This window comes from Scyliorhinus canicula, chromosome 12 (assembly GCF_902713615.1).
Source record: "Scyliorhinus canicula chromosome 12, sScyCan1.1, whole genome shotgun sequence".
Lineage (NCBI taxonomy): Eukaryota > Metazoa > Chordata > Chondrichthyes > Carcharhiniformes > Scyliorhinidae > Scyliorhinus > Scyliorhinus canicula.
In genome coordinates this window covers 151,011,762-151,035,076 of record NC_052157.1, presented here as the reverse complement: position 1 = coordinate 151,035,076, position 23,315 = coordinate 151,011,762, and the positions used below count along the sequence as shown (strand labels likewise).

General features: G+C 43.0%; 2 protein-coding genes across 18 annotated transcripts in view; one reads left to right on the top strand and one right to left on the bottom strand.

Moving 5' to 3' along the window:
- The window catches only part of nf1a (neurofibromin 1a), a 330,336-nt gene that overhangs the window by 101,684 nt on the left and 205,337 nt on the right, over positions 1-23,315 (bottom strand). The window lies entirely within an intron of this gene.
- On the top strand, positions 308-10,701 carry LOC119975050. Its single transcript, XM_038814528.1, has 2 exons — positions 308-492; positions 8,233-10,701. Exon 2 carries the CDS (start codon positions 8,250-8,252, stop codon positions 9,075-9,077), a length of 828 nt encoding a protein of 275 aa, XP_038670456.1. The 5' UTR covers positions 308-492; positions 8,233-8,249; the 3' UTR covers positions 9,078-10,701.

Sequence of the window (23,315 nt, the reverse complement as noted above, 5' to 3'; positions counted from 1 at the left end):
TACTGGTCTCCCACCCCGACTAAAGGGCTGTCATTTCCTACAATTTGCATTCTGGCTAAGGCACGAGACTCAAAACCATCGACTCATCTTGCTTTCATTTAACATTTTTCGCACTTGCAGCATTATTTATTTTCTTTACCACTCTTCCCTAAACACACAAAAACTCTTCCTCTAGCTCGTGTAGGGTGTTTCTTTTTAAACCCAAGTTGTTTTTTAGGCTGTTTTCAAAAAAATGCCTCAGCTCTATCTGTAAACCTCATATGCAGAGTAGGAAATGTGTTAATACTGTGTGGTTCATCAACGTCATCGGTATCATATGTTGTGGCGCAACGTACAGATGGGACTGGGCAAAGTGTTTATCTGTCATGATATGATCCAACATTAGTAAAGATACTTATCTTGAAAAACAACGAGGCAAAACCATTGGGCTGTGGATTGCACTTTACCCACACTGATTAGAGGAAAGTCGAGTGGACCAGGAGCTGCTTGGAGGTAGGATATAGCTGTTACTTTTGAATGTGTTAACCATCACTGCTGTTCTCACAACCAAACCTTTGATTTAGCAGAGAATTCAAGAGTATTTTTAAATGAACTGCAAACATTAATATCTCAGTGCTTGAAGGCCTTTTGACAGTTTGAATATTGCTTAACCTTACTCTCCCCCAAGAATTTGTACACTTCAAAGGTTTTGGGCAGCTTTTAAACATTCCTCCCCCCCCCCCCCCCCCCCAAATTTTTTTTTGAGAACTGGGGAAGGTTTGTGGAGGAGGCAGCTTACCCTGAAAGCTAACTTGCTGCCTTAATAGCTAATCGCAGAACCTGTAGTTTCAGAAAGGGAAAATTGGAAAGGCAAAAATAGGGAAAATAATAGCTTGGCTGTGTTTTGGGAACAGTATCCCTGTTCTCATTCCTAAGGGATTTTTAAAAAATCCTCCCTTTTTGAGCTCGTCTACCCCAAAACAACTTTCCTGACCACAAGTGTGCGTTGTCTACTTGCACACCCTCAAACACTCCAATGATGCTCATCATGAACACCAACACCGAAGTGACTCCTGAAAAGATTTGCTGAGGTCACCCTTGCATTTCTTCAGATAAGGAACTCAGGGGGAGAAGCATAGACATTGTTTAACTATATCATCATTGACGTGCATCTACTTGTCAGCTCTTGAATGTGCATCGTGATCTGGGAAACGAAGATAGTGTTTGAGTCGGTACAGCAGCTGTGATGTAAAGTGCTAGAATACCCACAAGGCTGCATAGCACTGTTAACCTCAAGTTTTAAAATTCTTCACGTTTATTGTGTGCAATCAAGTTCAGGTATGAGCTAAACAAGGCAACCATTTGACAAACTGCAACTATGACTTAATTTTCCATTTTCCTCTAATTTTGCATACATGTTCTGCTTTGCATAACGCAACGCTTTATTGTAGCGATTTGTACATTTTATTTACAAATCACTACTTTCTAACCAAACAATGCCTTCTTTGGGGTGAAGCTTGCTGGTAGTGGGGAAAGGAATACCTCCTTCATTTGGGTAATCCAACATAGCATAGCCAGACAATGTTGCTCCGACATCATCCCGCACCACTATTGCACCAATATGAAATTTCCACTGGTAGGTGAATTCTGGGTAGTTTTGTGTTGTGCTCCTTCAATCTTTGGGTTCATAATGCGGCAAACCCTTTCTAGACTTGGTCAGTTTCCTTGTAATTTCAATGATAGCTGTATCTTACATACAATCATATGAATTAGGAGGACACTCAGACTCTTAAGCCTGTTTTGCCATTCAGTAAGATCATGGCTGATCCAATTTTAACCTCACAATTTCACGTGCCAGCCTATCCATGATAATTTTGTTCATCAAGAATCTACTTCTGCATTAAAGACATTCGAGACGCTGCCTCAACCATTTTTGAGGAACAGAATTCTAAAATCTCACAAGCCTCAGAAAACATTTCTCCTAATCCGTCTTAAATGGGTGACTCCTTATTTTTAAAACAGTGGCCCTAGTTCTAGATTTTCCCCACAAGAGAATCCACCCTGTCAAGACCCCTCAATCGAGTTGCCCCTTATTCTTCTAAATTCATGTGGATACAAGCCTAGCCAGTCCAGCCTTTCCTCAAGACAACTTGCCCATTCTGGGTATTAATCTAGTAAACATTTTCTAAACTGCTTCTCATGCATTTTCATCTTTCCTTAAATAAGGAGACCATGGTACTCCAGATGCGGCCTCACTAATGCTCTTTATAACCTAAGCAGAACCTCGCTGCACTATTATTAAATTCTCCTTGCAATAAATGATAACATTCTACTAGTTTGGCTAATTATTTGCTGCACCTCCCTACTAACCTTTTGAGGTTCATGTACGAGGACACCGAGATCCCTCTGCACCTCAGAGATCTGCAATTGCTCATCATTTGGATAACGTCTCTTTTTATTCTTCCTGCCAAAAGGGACAATTTCTATATCCTGGTCTCCTGAACTTAGGACATTTCTCTCTATTGTGCTAATGCTATCGCGTTAACAGAAACCACCCTGCTGCTTTTCCCCAACTTCCTCACCTTTCCTAAGCATTCAGATATACAGTGCCAGGGTCCCAGGTTCGATTCCCCACTGGGTCATTGTCTGTGCCGAGTCTACCCCTTCTCCTCGTGTCTGCGTGGGTTTCCTCTGGGTGATCCGGTTTCCTCCCACAGTCCAAAGACTTGCAGGCTAGGTGGATTGACCATGGTAAATTTCCCGCTGTGTCCAAAAAGATTAGGAGTTATTGGGTTAAGGGTGGAAGTCAGGGTTTAAGTGGGTCGGTGCAGACTTGATGGGCCGAATGGCCTCATTCCACACTAAGTATGTTCTAACTCATGCCCTTTCGTTAAATTTATACGCTCAAGCTTTATCTTTGATGTACACTCTATCACGGTCTGTTTATCCTTTCCCATATTAGTACCTTTCCCTGTTCCCTCATCTCTACTCTGATATACCACAACTTCCCACATTTGATCTGTTGACTCACTCCTGACTTGCGCATTATAGATGGAGATCAGGGCCTCTATCCTGCTACTGTAGTATATGGTTAGTCAAGTTCAGTTTCTGATCAATGGTAACCCCAGGATGTCAATAATGGGGAATTCAGTGATGGTAATGCCATTGAATGTCAAGCGGCAATGGTTTGATTCTCTCTGATTTCCCTCCCCCCCCCCCCCCCCCCCCCCCCCCCCCCCCCCCCACACAATCTTATCCACCTTTCCTGCACCTTTCACCTCTTTGCTTCCCCCTTCCCCTCCCCACACACCTACAGTTCATCCTCTGATGTTAGTTTCCCTGCTGTTTGACCGTTCACATCTTTTGTCCTCTCTGGGGACTGCCATTAACACTCTTTCCCCGTGGTATCTGTGGCAATTAGCACCCGGTTTCCCTGGGTTTCTGTGGTTCTGACTCATCTTTCATTCTCACTCCACTGTATAAATATTTTCCACTTTTTCTGTCAGCTTTGACAAAGAGTCACCGGACTCGAAACGTTAGCTCTTTTCTCTCCCTCCAGATGCTGCCAGACTTGCTGAGATTTTCCAGCATTTTCCCTTTCGTTTGATTCTCTCTTATTCGAGAAGGTCATTGCCTGGCACTTATGTGGCGCAGAAGTTACTTGCCACTTGTCAGCCCAAGCCTGGATATTATTTCAGCCTTGCTGCCTTTGCACGTGGACTGCTTCAGTGTCACGAATGGTCCTGAATATTGTGAAATCATCAGTGAACTTCCCCATACCTGGCCTTATGTTGGAAGGAAGGTCATTGATGAAGCAGCTGAAGATCATAGAATTTACTGTGCAGAAAGAGGCCACTCGGCCCATCGAGTCTGCACCGCCTCTTGGAAAGAGCAGCCTACCCAAGGTCACCTCCATCCTATCCCTATAACCCAGTAACCCCACCCAACACCAAGGGCAATTTTGGACACTAAGGGCAATTTATCATGGCCAATCCACCTAACCTGCACATCTTTGGACTGTGGGAGGAAACCGGAGCACCCGGAGGAAACCCACGCACACACGGGGAGGATGTGCAGACTCCGCACAGACAGTGACCCAAGCCGGAATCGAACCTGGGACCCTGGAGCTGTGAAGCAGTTGTGTTATCCACAATGCTACCGTGCTGCCCGATGGTTGGGCCTAGGACACTACCCTGAGGAACTCCTGCAGTGATGTCCCAGGCTGAGATGAATGACCTCCAACAACCACAAATATGACTCCAACCAGTGGAGAGTTTTCCTCCGGATTCCCGTTGACTCCAGCTTTGCTTGGGCTTCTTGATGCCATACTCAATCAAATGCTGCCATGTTGTCAATGTCAGTCACTCTCATGTCACCTCTGCAATTCAGCTCTTTTGTCCATGTTTGAACCATGGTTGTAATGACATCATGAGCTGAGTGACCCTGGCGGAACCCAAACTGAGTGTCAGTGAGCAGGTTATTGCTAAGTGCTGCTTGATAGCAATGTTGATGACCCCTTCCATCACTTTACTGATGATTGAGAATAGACTGACGGGACAGTAATCACCAGGGTTGGATTTGTCCTGCTTTTGAGTACAGGACATACCTGGGCAATTTTCCACATTGCCATGTAGATGCCAGTGTTGTAGCTGTACTGGAACAGCTTGGCTAGGGGTGCAGCAAGTTCTGGAGCATAAGTCTTCAGTACTATTGCCGGAATATTGTCAGGGCCCATAGCCTTTGAAGTATCCAGTGCCTTCAGCCGTTTCTTGATATCATGTGTGGTGAATAAAATTGGCTGAAGACTGGTATCTGTGATGCTGGGGACCTCTGGAGGAGACCGAGATGGACCATCCACTCTGCACTTCTGGCTGAGGATTACTGCGAATGCTTCAGCCTCGTCTTTTGCACAGATGTGCTGGGCTCCTCCATTATTACGGATAGGGATAATTGTGGAGCCTCCTCTTCCAGTGAGTTGTTTAATAGAATAGAATCCCTCCCTACAGTGCAGAGGAAGGCCATTACACCCAATGATCCTACACCGACCTTCTGAAAGAGCACCCTACCTAGGCTCACTCCCCTGCCCTATCTCTGTAACCCCACCTTACCATTAAACACTAATAGGCAATTTAGCATGGCCAATCCACCTGACCCGTACATCTTTGGACTTGGGAGGGAACTACAGCACCCAGAGGAAACCCACGCAGACGTAGGGAGCCAAGAATTCAGCACCACCGTGCTGCTAGTTTTCTTGTGTTTTGATGAATTACTTCATTATATTATTCACTTATTTATGTTGCCTTTTATGTATTTTATCAACGTTGTCACCAGTTTGCACACTATTTTACACCTTAGGACTGGAACAGACCATAACCACTTAGCAGATAACTAGCTCCTTTCCTTGTAATAGAACCAATTCAAAACTCTCATGTATGCACTCTGTTCTTCAATTGCACTTGTTTTGCTGTGCATTATGCCAGTGGTTAGCACTGCTGCCTCACAGCGCCAGGGACCCAGGTTCAATTCCGGCCTTGGGTGACCATCTGTGTGGAGTTTGCACATTCGCCCCGTCTCTGCGTGGGTTTTCTCCGGGTGCTCCGGTTTCCTCCCACTGTCCAAAGATGCGCGGTTTAGGTGGATTGGCCACGATAAGATTGCACTTTAGTACCCAGGATTGTGCAGGTTAGGTGGGGTTACAGGGATACCGCGGGGGCGGGGGAGACCTGGGCAGGGTGCTCTTTCAGGGGTCAGTGTGGACTTGATGGGCCTAATGGCCTCCTTCTGCACTGTTGAGATTCTATGACTCAGATCTTGCGTGCATAGTCAGCTGTTGTGCATTCTAACAAGGCTGTGGAACCCGACTGCAGACATGCATGGCTTTCCAGAATTCAGCCAAGAATTATTTTTTTTCCCCCAATTTTTTTTTTTGAATTTAGTTTGGACTGCCCAGTTTTTCTAGCTTGCCTGGTGTTCTTAGCTGCCTGTATTATTTGCTATTTAAAGTAAATTACAGCATTTTATGAAATTGCTTTCCAGGTGCACTTTTTTCCTAATCTGTGGTAGACATGCCACATTTCCTGAGGTTTTCCATCAATATGTCCTAATCTCACCCTACCTCACAGCCAAGCGTCCAAGTTTAAGTTGTTGATGCATGACCACTTTCAAGATTTTATCCGTCATATATATGACACATCCGTTCCGTCTGAGCCCAGCTCCAATGAGTCATTCAACTCCCGCCATTTCTGTTCTGCGAAGTATTAGTTGAGAACTTTCTCCTGACATTTGATCCCCATGACTTTCCCAGATAGGTTCCCGCAGGAACCTATCCAACTACTACTCTGGACTGGGCAGCCCATGTCTCAGAGGTATACAAGAGAGTAGATATTACCACAATCTTGTACACAGCAAGTTCAGCTGCAAGTATGATACTTCTTTCCCACCCTTTTGTGGAATCAAAGCAAATACCAAATTTGATCTGGCAAGTTATTTCATCGCCTTGCTCTCAATGCAGTGGAAGCAGTGGTATTGTCCCTGGACTAGTAATCCAGAGACCCAGAGTAATGGTCTACGGTCCCAGGTTAAAATCCTGCCACTGCAGACAGTGAAATTTCAATTCGATAAAAACAAATCTCGAATTAAAAGTTCAATGGTGACTATGAAACTATTGTTGTAAAAGCCCATCTGGTTCACTGATGTCCTTACTTGGTCGGGCCTACATGTGACTCCAGACCCGCAGCGATGTGGTTGACTCTTAACTATCCTTTCAAGGGAACAAATGTCGGTCCAGCCAGCGACACCCACAGCCCATGAATGAATAAAATAAATGCAGACATTTCTGGAGATTGTGCTTCCAAGATTGGTAAAGTTATTTACAGCCTTCAGGATATGTCACTACCCATTGACCCCTGCGGGCATGATCAAATAACGTGCCAACACTATCTATCGTTACACAAGAATGTTCATTTGGGCAATGCCCTCACCAATGATGCCTGTGAAAGATATCTCAGCAGGAGTTGTCTGAAGAAAAGGAGGGGCTAAAAATTCAGGAAAGATCCAAATGGTTCTGACAGGCTGAGGACACCAATAGACTGGAACTGCACAAAGCAGGATATTTTCTTTTCTTTATTCTTTCACGGGATGTGAGCATTGCTTGCAAGGCTAGTATTTGTTGGCCATCCCTAATTCCCCTTGAGAGGTGATGGTGTCAACTTCTTGAACCACTGCAGCCTATGTGGTTTAGGTAGACCCATATGCTGTTAGGGAGGGAATTCCAGATTCCACCACCTTAAACATTCATCACCTCCACTACAGTGTGTACCATCTATACAAGATGCACTGCAGCAACACACCAAGGGTCCTTCAATAGCACCTTCTAAACCCATGACCTCAATCAGCTAAAAGGACAAGGGCAATAGAGACATGGGAACACCACCACCTGCAAGTTCCCCTCCCAAGTCGCACACCATCCCTCTAGGAATATTAAACAGAGCTCAGCACCATGTTAAGAGACAACTGAGTTTCAACAAATCTGTACATTAGCCTGTGCTTATGTAAGAGAACCAAAACTTTTCCATCACATATGTAGTAGAATGTTACCCCTTAGGTTTTGCAATGACGGAGTTCACTCAGAGCATGGCTGAGCCAGCTCAACCAGGAAAGTCACAGAGTTCTGATGACTGGGGAGTACCTGATCTTGGTGAGGGAACTAATTTTGCCTCAGAGTCTGGTGAGATGGGTAAAAACCTACCCAGACTTCCATTGGTACCTCGTGAATCATTGCTCAGAATCTGCAGATTTGCACTCGAGCCACTTGGACAATGCACTTGTACCCTAGTCATGACCGACGATCTGGAAAGAAAACAGAGTAGACAAAGAGAAAAAAAGGGTCCCTTCAGGCTCTCAGCAATGCAACCTTTTACACCCAATTACTGGATGGAGTCAATCTGTTCAAAAAGCCAAAGTACAAAAGTCTGTTCAATTTACTCAACCGCTACATCAAACCATAAATTTAGAACTATAGGAATAGGATTGTAGCAGAAAATCTTAAAATTTGTTTTTAAAAAAGACACCTTTATTTTGCTGATTCCAGCACAAGTTGCATAGTTAGTGCAGATAGAGCGTAATTGGAGGAAGAAAATCCAAGGCTGACCGGTTCAAGGATTCAATGATTTATTCACTGCTCTGTTCTAATATTTTGGAATGAAATGTACACACATACGAATCATAACCTCTTTTTATATGATCCACTAACAGGTGAAGACCCTGGAACAATGAATCAATACAAAACAAAACTTTTCTTGGTGGAAGCTGTAATCTTGGCCCTGTTGTCTGCTCAAGTCAAGGCCAGTATGTCATATTATGACGACGAGGAAGAATTCATGACTGAGGGTCCCGAACATGCTCCAATCATCAAGGAAGAATACATTACCAAGGGTCCCAATCCTGCTTCAACAACTGAGGAGGACTACAGTACTAAGAGTCCTGATCCTGCTCCAATCATCAAGGAAGAATACATTACCAAGGGTCCCAATCCTGCTTCAACAACTGAGGAGGATTACAGTACTAAGAGTCCTGATCCTGCTCCAATCATCGAGGAAGAATACATTACCAAGGGTCCCGAACCTGCTCCAACCACTGAGGAGGATTACAGTACTAAGAGTCCCAATCCTTCTAGAACCACCAAGAAAGAATATGTTACCAAGGGTCGTGATCCCCTTCCAAAGACCTCCAAAAACACCACTGATCCCATTCTAAGAGCAGACAATGAGCGCACTCATTTAATTCAAGGAGCAAAAGACAGAGAAATTTTGATTTACTTAATCATAATAGGTATATTAATAATCCTATGTACGGTATTACTGGTATCAACAATTGCCTTGGCCTATCAGGTGTCGATTCTCAAAGGAAGACTGAAAGCGCGGTGGACAAGAAACAACTCTAACTTTGCTAAAGGAGCCGGCCTATGGTCCAATGGTCCCAGCCAACTACCAGGCGAACCAGTGGAAACCAATGTCTCACTGGAGGAAGTCAAACCTCTGCACGAAAAGGAAGAGGCCGTGGCATTGAAAGATGAGGGGGCAGCCAAGCCATTAATATAAAAAGAAAAGATGAAGCCTAGCTGACAGAAAAGTCTCATCGGGTGTGGATTCCCAGCCCGTCGTCATTTTTGTGCAGTTGCAGATATTGCCACAAGGCGCTCATTAGAACAACATTCTAATAAATGGAATCCTAGGGCAGCACGGTGGCACAGTGGTTAGCATTGCTGCCTACAGCGCTGAGGACCCGGGTTCGAATCCCGGCTCTGGGTCACTGTCCATGAGGAGTTTGCACATTCTCCCCGTGTCTGCGTGGGTTTCACCCCCACAACCCAAAAGATGTGCAGGGTAGGTGGATTGGCCACGCTAAATTACCCTTAAATGGAAAAAATAATTGGGTACTCTAAATTTATTTTTAAAAATGGAATCCTCATATAAACAAATTTCTATGCTCCGGTTTGTAATTATTTGGCAAGGTTGAAACACAACTACTCAGGTCACCCAGTGAAAAACCATAATAGATTTGCTTTGAGTTATGTATTTTATTTAACCAACAACCCACTTGTCTCAATCCTCATCCCGTGTACCTGGACATCCACAACCATCGTTGTACAAGCACTATGCCGAAAGCTAGCTAGCTCAATGACAGCTTCTACCATATTTTATTGGAGTAATTTAATGCAATATCATATTGCGTTTTATTTTGGGTGAAAAGCATTATTCTACCCTACTTAAAACAAAATTGGGAATAAGAACATCAAATCCAGAAATTTGCAATGTAAAGCAGAGTTAGCTAAGCACTCACTAAGCTATCAGCTGTACAATTTGTGCAGTAGATTGTTATTGAGAACTAACCAAGCTAATTTTTACTTAATCAAATTCCACAATATAATGGATTACTGAAAGCAGCAGAATGTAAATAGCTATAATAATGCTCCCACGTAAGAAGCTTAAAAAGTGTGTAGTACCCATTTGCAGCCTCAACTGTTCCATCAGAATTATTAAATGGAAATGGAGGATGGGAGTGACGAGGAGTTGAGGAAGTAACCAGTTGTACAAGCCATTTAATCACTTTGACAAATGATTCCATAACAGGGTCTCAATGCAAACATGTATCATGGGTGAACTGATTATGCTTTCAATGCTCCTGATATAAAGGACACAACTGATTTAGGCAACTGGTTCATTAAGGTGGAAGCTTCACGTGCAAAGGAATGGCAATATGAAATGTATTCAACGGTCAAAATAATTTTGGAAGGAGTTATACATTGAAACAGAGAGTATCAATGAGCTCAAGATGCAGGCACAGCCAATAAGCAATACTACATGTCAGCAGGGTTAGTCAATGCAAAATGGACAAGCTTATTGGACTTTTACTGTTTGTAATTTTTATTTTGCTAATTGCAGAGCGAAGGAAAATAAATAATTTAATTTATCTGGAGCCTCAAAGACTTATGAAATTGTTTTGTAGCTAACTGTATATGTGAAGTGTGCTCTTGTAATGTATGAGACTCGTCTCTGGGTGGGATCCACATCTTTCTAACTCTGAGGCAAGTGGCACGCCGAGAGACCAAGGCTGACTTAATGACTAACTCCATAGTAATGCAATTTTTATTTTGTGTGATGGCATGCTATTTTATTGCAATATTTTATGTTATTCTATAAAGAAGGCTTTGTGGTGTATATATGTGTGTGCGGAAATTGTTTAATTAAGCTAGAAAAGATTACTAGAGACAGGTTGTCTGGGATGTTTAAGACATGAAAGGATACAAGTGTTAGGTTTGTGACTTGCAATGAGACATTATGATGGGTTTGGGGTACAAGTCAATAGGTTGGATCTAAGCTTTGCATTTTTAGGTAAATTGCAAGTTTGTTTGAATATCAAATGGCAAGTCAGAGGTAGTAAGAAACATTTTACAGCAGTTCCTTTAGTAAACAAAAGGGGGCATATTACATGTTATTGATCCAAAAGTAGAGACAAAATAAAAACAAGAAAGATTTCACATTTGAAGGATTTGAGTTTCAAAGAGGTGCGAGAACAATCAAACACGAGATGAAAGGGAGGAAAGAAGCTTTTTTTTTTAAACAGAGTTATTGTGGGGAGTTTTGCTGTTGGATGTGGGGAAACAGCTCTGAGATGGGAGAAGGTGCAGTTTGAGTTAGCCATCTAGTCGAGCTAGAAAAGTCGGGCTGCAAAAAAGCAGTCTTGTTTCTGGAGATTTTTCACAGCAGAGTGGAAGTAAGTTTGAGGTCATGTGGTATACCTTATTAAAGTTTTACCTAGGGTAATATGATTCATTTTTTATAGTTAAAAATCTACAAAGGAGTATTGCCTGGAAGGCATTTACTTGCGGTTCTGATCAATTAGGAAGTATTTTGGGGGAATGTTTTTCAAGACTAAAATTTTTAAAACATTTTTATAAATTTAGAGTACTCGATTATTTTTTTCCCCCAATTAAGAACAAAGAACAAAGAAAATTACAGCACAGGAACGGGCCCTTCGGCCCTCCCAGCCTGCACCGATCCAGATCCTTTATCTAAACCTGTCTCCTATTTTCCAAGGTCTTCTTCCCTCTGTTCCCGCCCATTCATATACCTGTCTAGATGCCTCTTAAATGATGCTATCGTGCCCGCCTCTACCACCTCCGCTGGTAAAGCGTTCCAGGCATCCATCACCCTCTGCGTAAAAAACTTTCCACGCACATCTCCCTTAAACTTTCCCCCTCTCACCTTGAAATCGTGACCCCTTGTAACTGACACCCCCACTCTTGGGAAAAGCTTGTTGCTATCCACCCTGTCCATACCGCTCAATTTTGTAGACCTCAATCAGGTCCCCCCCTCATCCTCCATCTTTCCAACGAAAACAATCCTAATCTACTCAACCTTTCTTCATAGCTAGCACCATCCATACCAGGCAACATCCTGGTGAACCTCCTCTGCACCCTCTCCAAAGCATCCACATCCTTCTGGTAATGTGGCGACCAGAACTGCACGCAGTATTCCAAATGTGGCCGAACCAAAGTCCTATACAACTGTAACATGACCTGCCAACTCTTGTACTCAATACCCCGTCCGATGAAGGCAAGCATGCTGTATGCCTTCTTGACCACTCTATCAACCTGCGTTGCCACCTTCAGGGTACAATGGACCTGAACTCCCAGATCTCTCTGTACATCAATTTTCCCCAAGATCCTTCCATTGATCATATAGTCCGCTCTTGAATTTGATCTTCCAAAATGCATCACCTCGCATTTGCCTGGATTGAACTCCATCTGCCATTTCTCTACCCAACTCTCCAATCTATCTATATTTTGTTGTATTCTCTGACAGTCTTCCTCGCTATCTGCAACTCCACCAATCTTAGTATCATCTGCAAACTTGCTAATCAGACCACCTATACATTCCTCCAGGTCATTTATGTAGATCACAAACAGCAGTGGTCCGAGCACGGATCCCTGTGGAACACCACTAGTCACCCGTCTCCATTTTGAGACACTCCCTTCCACCACTACTCTCTGTCTCCTGTTTCCCAGCCAGTTCTTTATCCATCTCGCTAGTACACCCTGAACCCCATTAGACTTCACTTTTTCCATCAACCTGCCATGGGAAACCTTATCAAACGCCTTACTAAAGTCCATGTATATGACATCTACAGCCCTTCCCTCATCAATTAACTTTGTCACTTCCTCAAAGAATTCTATTAGGTTTGTAAGACATGACCTTCCCTGCACAAAACCACGCTGCCTATCACTGATAAGTCTATTTTCTTCCAGATGTGAATAGATCCTAACCCTCAGTATCTTCTTAAGGGGCATTTTAGTGTGGCCAATCCACCTAACCTGCACATCTTTGGGTTGTGGGGGTGAAACCCATGCAGACATGGGGAGAATGTGCAAACTCCACACGGACAGTGCCCCAGAGCCGGGATTCGAACTTGGGTCCTCAGCGCCGTAGTCCCAGTGCTAACCACTGTGCCACATGCCGCCCCCAAAGTACAATTTTAACTTTGTGACTGCAATCTTGTGATAAGTTTTCTTTTCTTGTTAATGAATCATTTACTATTCATTTTTAAAATCCCGAAAGTGTCACTCAACTGCTTGCTGCTCAGATCCATATTTTGCTTCTCATTTTCAGAATACAAAAAAAAGGGTAAGTCATGTTTCCCTCTGGACCTTGTGAACTGTGACTGTGAAGGGAGCACAGCTCAGGGTTGGTTTTGGAATTTCATATGTCTGTGGCTGGTTTTCCATTTTTAATTTAGACTTTAGCAAAAATACCAACTTATTTTATTCAGTGTACATGCATAAGCAACAGCAGAATTTGATGGGAATTTTTTTTGGCATGACAAAAATAAAGTTGTAAACTGAGTGACAAACGGTAAAGCCATGGAGTGGTAACATTTTTTTTGCATTGTTTAATATCAAAGGTGGGGGGCAGGGAACAACTGCAATTGCTAGAAAATGTAAAGAAAGAGAGGTGCTGAAACTGCATAGCAGGTCAGTGAGCATCTGAAAGGGGTAAAACATATGGGATATTGGAAGACGGCAAATGCCAGTGCATCAACAGCACAAACCAACACTTGGAACAAAGCTCAGTGAGGCTTTAGTTGAACAACAAACTAATTGTACAACAGAAATGCTTTCCCTGTGCCTCTCTGAGGCATCTTTGGATGTTTTCCTACATCAACAGCACTACGTTAATGCAAGGTGTCCTCCCATTGGCCTGTTTCTTTCTCTTCTCAATGCTGGTGGAACTGCCGCACATCAAAAGCATTTCCCATTTTGTTTTAACTTTAAGCTCCACACACAACTGTCTGATCTACTTGCAAAAGTTGTCAAAGAATTGGAAAATACTTGGTGACACCACGAGTGGTAACAGGAGTAGCCCAATGGCAGAGCTGAATCATAATGCAAAGAGTCACCTATATCAAATATAACATATCAAATGGAATGGCACCTGATTAAGAGGTTGTGAGTCATTGATTTGTTTTGGTGAAAATTTGTGAAAGACAACAAAAGACAAATCTCACAAGCATACTGATAGAAACTGGCTTTCTAGTTAGCTATGGATGATATAGGTAAAAGGTTTAATTGAAAACTCATTAACCTAAATCATATTAACCATGAGAGTGAGGAAAGCCGAATAGCGGGGAACATTTTGCAAATTGCTTGTGACTTGCTAGAGACTGAAGGAACAGTGATGCCAGCTGGCTGAAAGGCCCCATTGTGTGAAAGAACAGCCAGTTCCGTTTTTATGGTAACAACCAGTCTAGGGTGATAAGTCCAAGAGAAGAATGTGTTTTTCTCAAGCGACGGTATGTACCAATATATTTAAATACATACGTCTCTTAAGTTGACGGACAGACAGTTTGGCCGAATTGAATGAATTATGAATCAGTTAAAGCCAATCACAGCTGTAAAGAAGGCGAGACATTAAGATAATGATCTCCTTAAGAATCACTTGTCGGGATGGAAAAATCCATTCCGGAATCAATCTGTCTCTTTCGGAAACCTATTTTCTTTGCTTGCTTTTGCTAAATCGCCATCTTTCTTTTGTTTAAATCACTCAGTCATTTTATACTGTGAATTATGATTTGACGAATTACCACGATTTGTAATTGAATGAAAAGTCAACTACTGTATTCGCTAAAGACAAATCAATCTGACCTAATTCTGTATTGACAAATAAAGTTTACCAGTGGCACAAGCTGACAAATAAAGTACAACTGAACTTTGCCAAAAAGTGCAGACTTGACCTCTGTTATTTGGGAACTAAGAAGGCATAACGGATATCCAGGGTTCTGAATAAACACAGAGATCCATCACATACCTATCACGTACAATAAGTCGCTGCTCTGATGATAAAATTCACTCAAATAAAATCGGTAAAGTAATCCCTAAAAGTTGGACTGGCTGTTACATTTTAAGGAAGGTGGGTGAGAGTTAGTTCAAAAAAAGTGTTTCGGTTTTGCATCCAATGAAATATCATTGGGGCAAAACCAAGTGTATAAGGTTTGCAACCATTTGTGCTGATATTTTAAATGTTGATTTTTTTTTTTGCATTCTCAAAATCAATCATGCCTTATGTAAATACATATTGGAGTTTCACCTAACATTATGATTGTACTGCTTGATTTCTTCATTCATAGTCCAAAAATATACACTGCTATTACTGCCAAACGTTAGGGAGCAAATGTCAAAGATGGTTTGAACAGCTTCCAGTACGAACATATGATAGGTTGGCAAGTGTCTGGAACAAGCTCTCTAGGACGTGTTGGTGGATTGTCTTTGGAGAATTCCAAATATCTCAATCCCATTACTTCACCTCAAATGGAGTTGTGGTGTGCATATCTGTCCCGACAACTACCTGATAATACGGCAGTGTCATGTGAGAGCACCTTTAAGAAATTGGTGTTTATAAATGGATGTGTATATAAATATCTGTAGTGAGAGTACCTTTAAGAAATGAGTGTGTATTACAGCAGTGAGGTCAGAGAGTGGGTGGAGCTGGGCTGTCAGCTTTTTACTTTCGTTTTAGGCTGTTTGCTGCAGGGTGTTTTATAGTTCAGTTTTGAGAGCTGGATAGCTGCAGTCACAGCCAGAAGGTCTATTCGAGTATCTCTCTGCAATCTAAAGACTGTAAATCGATCCTGGTGACTTAAAACTAATAACAGTAGTGACTTTAACCTGATGTGCTTCTGGTAAAAGGTGTTTTAAGTCTTATGGATGTTAAAAGGAAAGCTGAAAGAATTACTTTGTGTTGTATTCTTTGGGGGTTGTATTTGAATTAATGGTTGCTAAGATGTTCACTCTATGTTTTAAAAAGGTTAACTTGAGTTCATAAACATTGTTTTGCTTTAAAAAATACTTTTCCATTTCTGCTGTACCACACCTGTAGAGTGGGCCGTGCGCTCCCATACCACAATCTAGTAAAAGTTGTGGGTCAGGTGAACTCCATGATACACTTTGGGGCTCTCTAAACCCTGGCCCATAACAGCAGGTTCACCACAAAGTTTCAGAATAAAAAATTACTCGAAACTATAGAATCTTACATTATAGGAAGCAGCCATTTCGCCTGCTGCGCCCACGTCAACTCTTTGAAGGAGTTGTCCAACTTAATCTCTCACACCAGCTGCTTCCCCCACAACTTTGCAAATCTAATTGGGCACAAATAAAATTATGATAATGGAAATCTGGAAGAGAAATGCAAAAATAGCACAAAATGTATGTTGAGCTATCTCTTCTTGCGGTACTGGATCATGCTTGAGGTTTTGTTGCATTGTTTGTTAAAATGTAAAATCTCAAAGTATAATTTTTTTTAAATGTTGCACTTGTTCTATATCTTTCAGTTCTCATGAAAGGTTCTTGACATATTTTTAAGAACATTTCTGTCAATGCTGACTGAAATACAAAATGGTTGCTCTTCCATTTTACCCTGCGTTTAAAGCATAATTGGAGTCTTTTATGATGCACCTCCCATTTCTTCGCCACCCGACATTTTTGTTTGTTAATCTCTGACCAAAAAGGGGAAGCAGCTCCCAAATATCACATTAATGTTGCTCTCTAGTCAGCCACTGGGTGGTGTAGAAGAACACTCTGACTTGCCGTAAGATGTTTCTTTCCCTCCTTGGCTGAAACTCACCTCGGCACTGAAGGAACTCTGAGCAACCAACATTTTGACTAACCTGCTCTTTCTCCCCCATGACAAAAGCTTAAAAGTAGTTAAATCTGTGCACCTCACGAAACAGAAGTTAGAGAACATTGAGCAGCGAAACAGGCCGTTTGACAGAACCAGTCCAACCAGGGCTGAAACATGAGAGAGCTTATTGTAAGTGTATAAAATATTAAATAGCTGGGTTGAGATGGCACTGATTACTTTGAGACAAGATAGAATAAGTTTAGAGCTCATAAACGGAAACTAGCACAAAACAAACTTTGAAAACAGGTACGTATAGGATTATGCAAACCGTGATAAATATCTGGTTATCAGATAGGCAAGTCAGCAGATATTGAGTGGAGATTTATGACCCTTAATTTATTTTTGAAAAGACAGAGGCTTATACTGGAATTTGGGTGTGAGTAGCTTTCTCGGGATAACTCTATATCACATTTGAAAGCTAGACTGTTTTTTGAGGAAGTATGCATCAGGCTGTGCAGTCAGAACAGACAAACATCTGAAGATATTCCAGTAAAGTTCAGCGGTTAGCAAGTTTAAAATTTCACTTCCAGCCCAAGAACATCAAGCTCAATTCCACTGTGGCTGCCACTAAAAAACAACTGAGATCTGCTGCAGTTAATCCACCCTGCACTCAGAATCTGAGATTGCCCTGATCCATGTGTCTCTGGGGCATACCAGGCACATTAACGCAACAAGGCATTAAGAGGGCGAGGGAGTAGATACATAGACTGGGGAACAAGTGCAACATTTAAAATAAATTATACATTGAGATTTTACATTTTAACAAACAATGCAACAAAACCTCAAGCATGATCCAGTACCGCAAGAAGAGATAGTTCAACATACATGAATACAGAGGGGGACAGGAGAACAGCAATACAACTGGATCAGCACAATCATTAGAAGCAACTCGCAACATCAAAAAGCCCCACCAGAGAAGTGAGAAACAGGATAAATCCATGAAAAGATGGTAAGATGGTGCACGCCTTCCCAGGCGGCGATGGCTCGCAATTACAAATGTTCAGGGTAAATTTTCCATGCAATGTTCAGGTGCGCACACCAACAAACACCTCTTTTATGGCAGCACAATGGCACAGTGGTTATCACTGCAGTCTCACGGCACCAAGGTCCCAGGTTCGATCCCGGCTCTGGGTCACTGTCCGTGTTTGCCTGGGTTTCGCCCCCATAACCCAAAGATGTGCAAGGTTGGTGGATTAAACACGCTAAATTGCCCCTTAATTGGAAAAAATTAATTGGGTACTTTAAATTTATATTTAAAAAAAACAAACAAACACCTCTTTGTGTTCCATTGAACCCGATACACCCAAAATCAAGACTTTTAAAGCATGGCAACCAATTTTCAAACTCAGAACCCATCAGGATAAACGAAAGCAATTCAGCAGGAACTCACTCTCTCAAAGATGGGGCCTACCTGAGAAAGTGCTCTTTCAAATGCAAGAACTTCCTCATGTGCCTCAGACATTCTAGCAAGGATACCTCGCAAATCTTCAAAGTGAGCTCTAAAAGGTCTGCATCACGGAGCCAAGATCTTCATCCAGAACAGCAGTCTCTATCCGGTCATCACCCGGATGCATGCAGCACCGCCAGGGTGAAGGCTCCCTCACCAGCAACAACGCCACTGCAATCTGGGCCCCATTTGGCACACTCTGACCGCCACGACTAAACAAGGATTCTCGAGGATTTTTCTCAGCTTCTCAATGCAAAACTCCAATCATTTTTAAAAATAAATTTAGATCACCAAATTATTTTTTCCAATTAAGGGGCAATTTAATGTGGCCAATCCACCTAACCTGCAAATTTTTGGGTTGTAGGGGCAAAACCCACGCAGACACGGGGAGAATGTGCAAACTCCACACAGGCAGTGACCCAGAGCCAGGATCGAACCTGGGACCTCAGCGCCGTGAGGCAGCTGTGCTAACCACTAGGCCACTGTGCTGTCCCGCAAAACTCCAATCATGATGCACCAGGGATATAGCGCAAGGCATATATCCCAAGACAAATATGGATAAAATAAAGGATTACAAGATGAGCAGCGATAGAGCTCGGGTTAACGCAGCCACTCCCGTGCTCACATCAAGTGACCACCCCATGTAACATCTGTTTTATTATACTCTTGACGTAGCATAAGCTGCTTCCTTGTTGTGCACTCTGACAAAGGAAGGTTCAGACTTGGAGATAGCTTTAACACATTAATTAAACTGTTAACAATTCTCCTACTTGGATTCGACTCCCCAGTTAATCCTGCTATAGCTACTCAGACTGATGAACCAGTCTGCTACAATCCAGGTGGTGGGTATGATGTGTTTCAAATCAACCCTGTGTACACACTGAGTGTCTCCACTGGAAAGAGGAAGATCATGTGTGCTGTGTCCTTTTATATGGGTTGGTGTAATGCCCCCCTGTGGTAGTGCCACCTGTGTGTATATCGTGAATGCCCATTGGTCGTGTCTTATCTTACTGACCTATTGGTTGACTGTCTGTGTGTCATGTCTCTGGTGCTCCCTCTAGTGTCTAGCTAGTCTACTTGTATTTACATTAACCCCTTGTGTATTTACAGTGATGTATATCACCACAACAACATTTTATTTAAAATCAGGTATCCTTCAAAAGGCCTTTACATAAGAATATAGGGGCAGGAATGGACCACAGGGCCCATTGAGCCTGCTCTGCCATTCAATACGATGATGGCTGATTTTGGGTTTCATCTTTATTTCCTACCCCCCCCCCCCCCCCCCCCCCCAACTCTACAATTCCCTGAGACACCAAAAATCTGTTTATCCGGACTTAAATATATTCAACGATAGAGGATCCACAATCCTCCGAGGTCAATTTTGTGAACCTTTGCTGTAACGTCTCCAATGCAAGTAATCCTCTCTTTCATATGGAAATCAAAACTGCACACAGTACTCCAGATGTGGCCTCACCAAAACCCGATACAACCGTAGCGAGGCTTCTTTGTTACTGTACTTCAATCCCCTGGCAATAAAGGTCAACATGCAATTTGCCTTCATAATTGCTTGCTGCGCCTGCATCTAACTTTCTGCATTTCTTGTATAAGCACACCTAACTCTCTTTGAGTATCAACATGAACACGTTTGTCACCTTTTAAAAAATATTCTGCTTTTTTATTCTTACAACTACAGTAAATAACTTCACACTTCGCTACATTATGCCCCATCTGTTATCTTGTTGCCCACTCACACTCTTTGCAGACTTTGTGTTCTCCCCACAGCTTACCTTTCACCATTAAGAATCATCAGCAAACCCAGACACATTATCCTGTCTCTTCATCCAAGTTATTGATATAGATTCTAAACAGCCCAAAACATTTTAAAACAGCTCAAGTAATTCATTACAACAATAATATTTTTTGTATGGCAGTAACTGTGCAGCCAACAACATTCAGGGTTAACTCGCTATTTATTAAGATCTGCTTATTCAAACACAAGTTGAGAACTACACATCTAAAGATGAATGACAAAGGCTGGACTTAATTTACAATTGCCAAACGAAATTTATCTAAATGTCATAAGCTAACAATAGATAGACTGAACCTTAGAGTGACAATGCTGAATTCCACTAACAAGCTTTCCTAATTTCCTCCAAATCATTACTCATGGGCAGAATTACAAGAAACGAGATACAAAAGGTGTTGTACAGACTGTTGGTAAACATTACGCACAAACAAATGTTATCAGAGTAGAAAGCAGCCACACCTGTAACTGCCTTCACAAGGAATTCAGAAGTATAGAAAGGTTAAGTGTGCAGGCAAAGATTTGGCAGCTGTCCTCCTCCAAATGAATGGTTATAGGATAGAATCCCTACAGTGCAGAGATAGGTCATTTGGCACATCAGGTCTGCACTGACCCTTGGGAAGAGCATCCTATCATGGCCCTCGCCCCCACCCCACCCCACCTCTGTAACACCACTTAATCTTTTTGGACACTTAAGAAGTAATTTAGCGTGGCCAATCCACCTAACCTGAACATCTTTTGGACTGTGGGAGGAAACCGGAGCACCCAGAGGAAACCCACGGAGATCGTGCAAACTCCAAACATTCACCCAGACCGGAGTTGAACCCGGGTCCCTGGTGCTTGAGGCAGCAATGCTAGCCACTGTGCCATCATACCGTCCTTAAAATATCTTTTACAACTATTGATGATCGTTTCATGGTCATATTATTAATTGAATTGAAACTCCACCAGGTGCCGTGGAGGGATTTAAACCCATCTCCACAGATCATCAGTCTGGGCCCCAGATTACTAGTCCAGTGTCATTACCACTACGCCACTGTCTTCCCATCCTCATCAGAGGTTCTAGAAGCATATCTTTGAATTCCTTATAAAATTCACTTCCAATACCATCAGGTCGCGAAGTCTTACCCGACTGAAGATCCCGCAACGCAGACAACACTTCCCCCTTAGAAATGGGAACATTTAAGGTCGGCCTTTGGCCATCAGAAATTGTTGGGAGTGACAAAGAGGAGAAAAAGAATTTCATTTGCATTAATGCATCTCCAGCCTGCTCAGTTTTATACAAATCGACATAAGAGCTTTTAAATGCCTTAATATCCTGTCTTAAACATCCTTTTACCTGTTAAGTCCAGTATAGAGCAGATAGTCCGAGAATCTACTTTCTTCTTTGTAAGGAGAGCTAAATATCTACTTGGTTTATTTCCATACCCATAATTTTTGTTTTTGCAAATTTTATACTCCTGTTAAGCCCTTGGGAGTCAACAAGGAGTCCAGTGCAGTTCGAATTGCAGTAATTTATTTCAGCACTGAATGGCTCGGACCCCCACCGTACTCTCTTGCTCTCTCTATCTGCCAATTTTATTTCTGTCGCACCAGCACTTTACAATTTCTATTGCCCGTATAGGAAATGACTAGTCCTCTTGCAAAAACTTTGCAAGTCTCCCACAGGTTCGAGAGGCTGGCTTCGGAAAGAGAACTGATAAAGAAAAAAAGGTCAAATTTGCATTTGAAATCAGAAATAAAGTTAGAATCTTTAAGCAGAGATGCATTAAATCTCCATAATCTAGATTGTAAATATATCCCTTAAATAAAAATTCCAGGAAGACCGGAAGGAGCATGATCAGAGATCACAATACTGATGGACTTCTGGTGGTGGCGATGTGCTGAACAATTGCACAAAAGGTGGCTCTCCCCCTTGGGAACTTGGAATTAGGCCCTTTTAATTCAAAAATTGGACACCGAAACAACAACAAAAACCGCCATCCTTACCCTAAACTAACAACCAGCCACAGAGCCGGAAAAATGGTAAAAGCTGCAGGAGTCAGGAAATGAAGATCCAGAGGGCAGACACGCGGAGTGAAAGGGGCAGGTTCTAGCGGACTGAGTGGGATCGCCAGCATGAATGCCTGCCCACCCATCGACAGGGCAGTGGATGGAGTTCCTTACACAGGAACTCCAAGGAGGAGGAAAGAATTTCCTCAAGCCCCCAGACTTAGACCAAGCCCACAGGTATCTCCGGTAAAGGCCACAAGCAGGCGAATTCCCATGGGTGAATATCACTAGGCACCACAAATATCAGGACAAGGAGAGAATTCTGAGCTGCGTGTCCTACAGAAAAAGAGGAACATAGTGAGCCTGGCACTTCCGAACCTCATATTCTATCACCGGGCAGCCACCGCAGAAAGAGTACTGGGACGTTTCAAAGAGCCGGGAGCGCAATAGGTAAAACGGATGAGAGCACCTGCACGGGGACAGCCCTGCGAACATTGGCCACAGCTCCACTCCCATTCCCCCCAGCCATGTACTCAAGATGCCCAGTGGTGGTGGCCCACACTGAGAACAAGGAACCGACTCAGGCACCACTTTGGTCTGGTTGCAATGTCCACCGTGGACGTCATCTGCAAGACGGCTCCACAGCCCAAAGATGTGCAGGTTAGGTGGATTGGCCATGCTAAATTGCCCTTAGTGTCCAACGGTTAGGTGGGGTTACTGGGTTACGGGGATAGGGTGGAGGTGTGGGCTTAAGTAGGGAGCTCTTTCCGAGTGCTGGTGCAGACCTGATGGGCTGAATAGCCTCCTTCTGCACTGTAAATTCTATGAACCACAGATTTACCCCTGTGACGATAGATGCCTCCTTTAAAAGGCAGAGACAGGACGAAGGAGTACTGACGATAGATTATTTATCTTTTAAAATTTTTTTAGAGTACCCAATTCATTTTTTTTCCAATTAAGGGGCAATTTAGCGTGGCCAATCCACCTAGCTTGCACATTTTTGGGTTGGGGGGGGGGGGGGGGGGTGAAACCCACGCAAACACAGGGAGAATGTGCAAACTCTAAAAGGGCAGTGAGCCAAAGCCGGGATCGAACCTGGGACCTCAGCGCCATGAGGCCTCAGTGCTAACCCACGGCGCCACAGTGCTGCCACGACTTATACATAGATAGCAAAGTAGTGACACTAGGGGAGATGACGGACAAGCTACAGCTCCTGAAAGGAACGAGCTAAGATACATGCAGATAAGGAAATCCGTACGTACACAGACAGCAACGTTCCCCCCAGCTACCAGGACACGCCTTAATGGACAGGCTTCTGACCGCGGGGGAAATAGGGGATGGTAGCTGCACCAACATG

Excerpts from the sequence above, each read along its gene's own strand:
- LOC119975050 (XM_038814528.1), top strand. The coding sequence starts at position 8,250 with ATGAATCAATACAAAACAAAACTTTTCTTGGTGGAAGCTGTAATCTTG.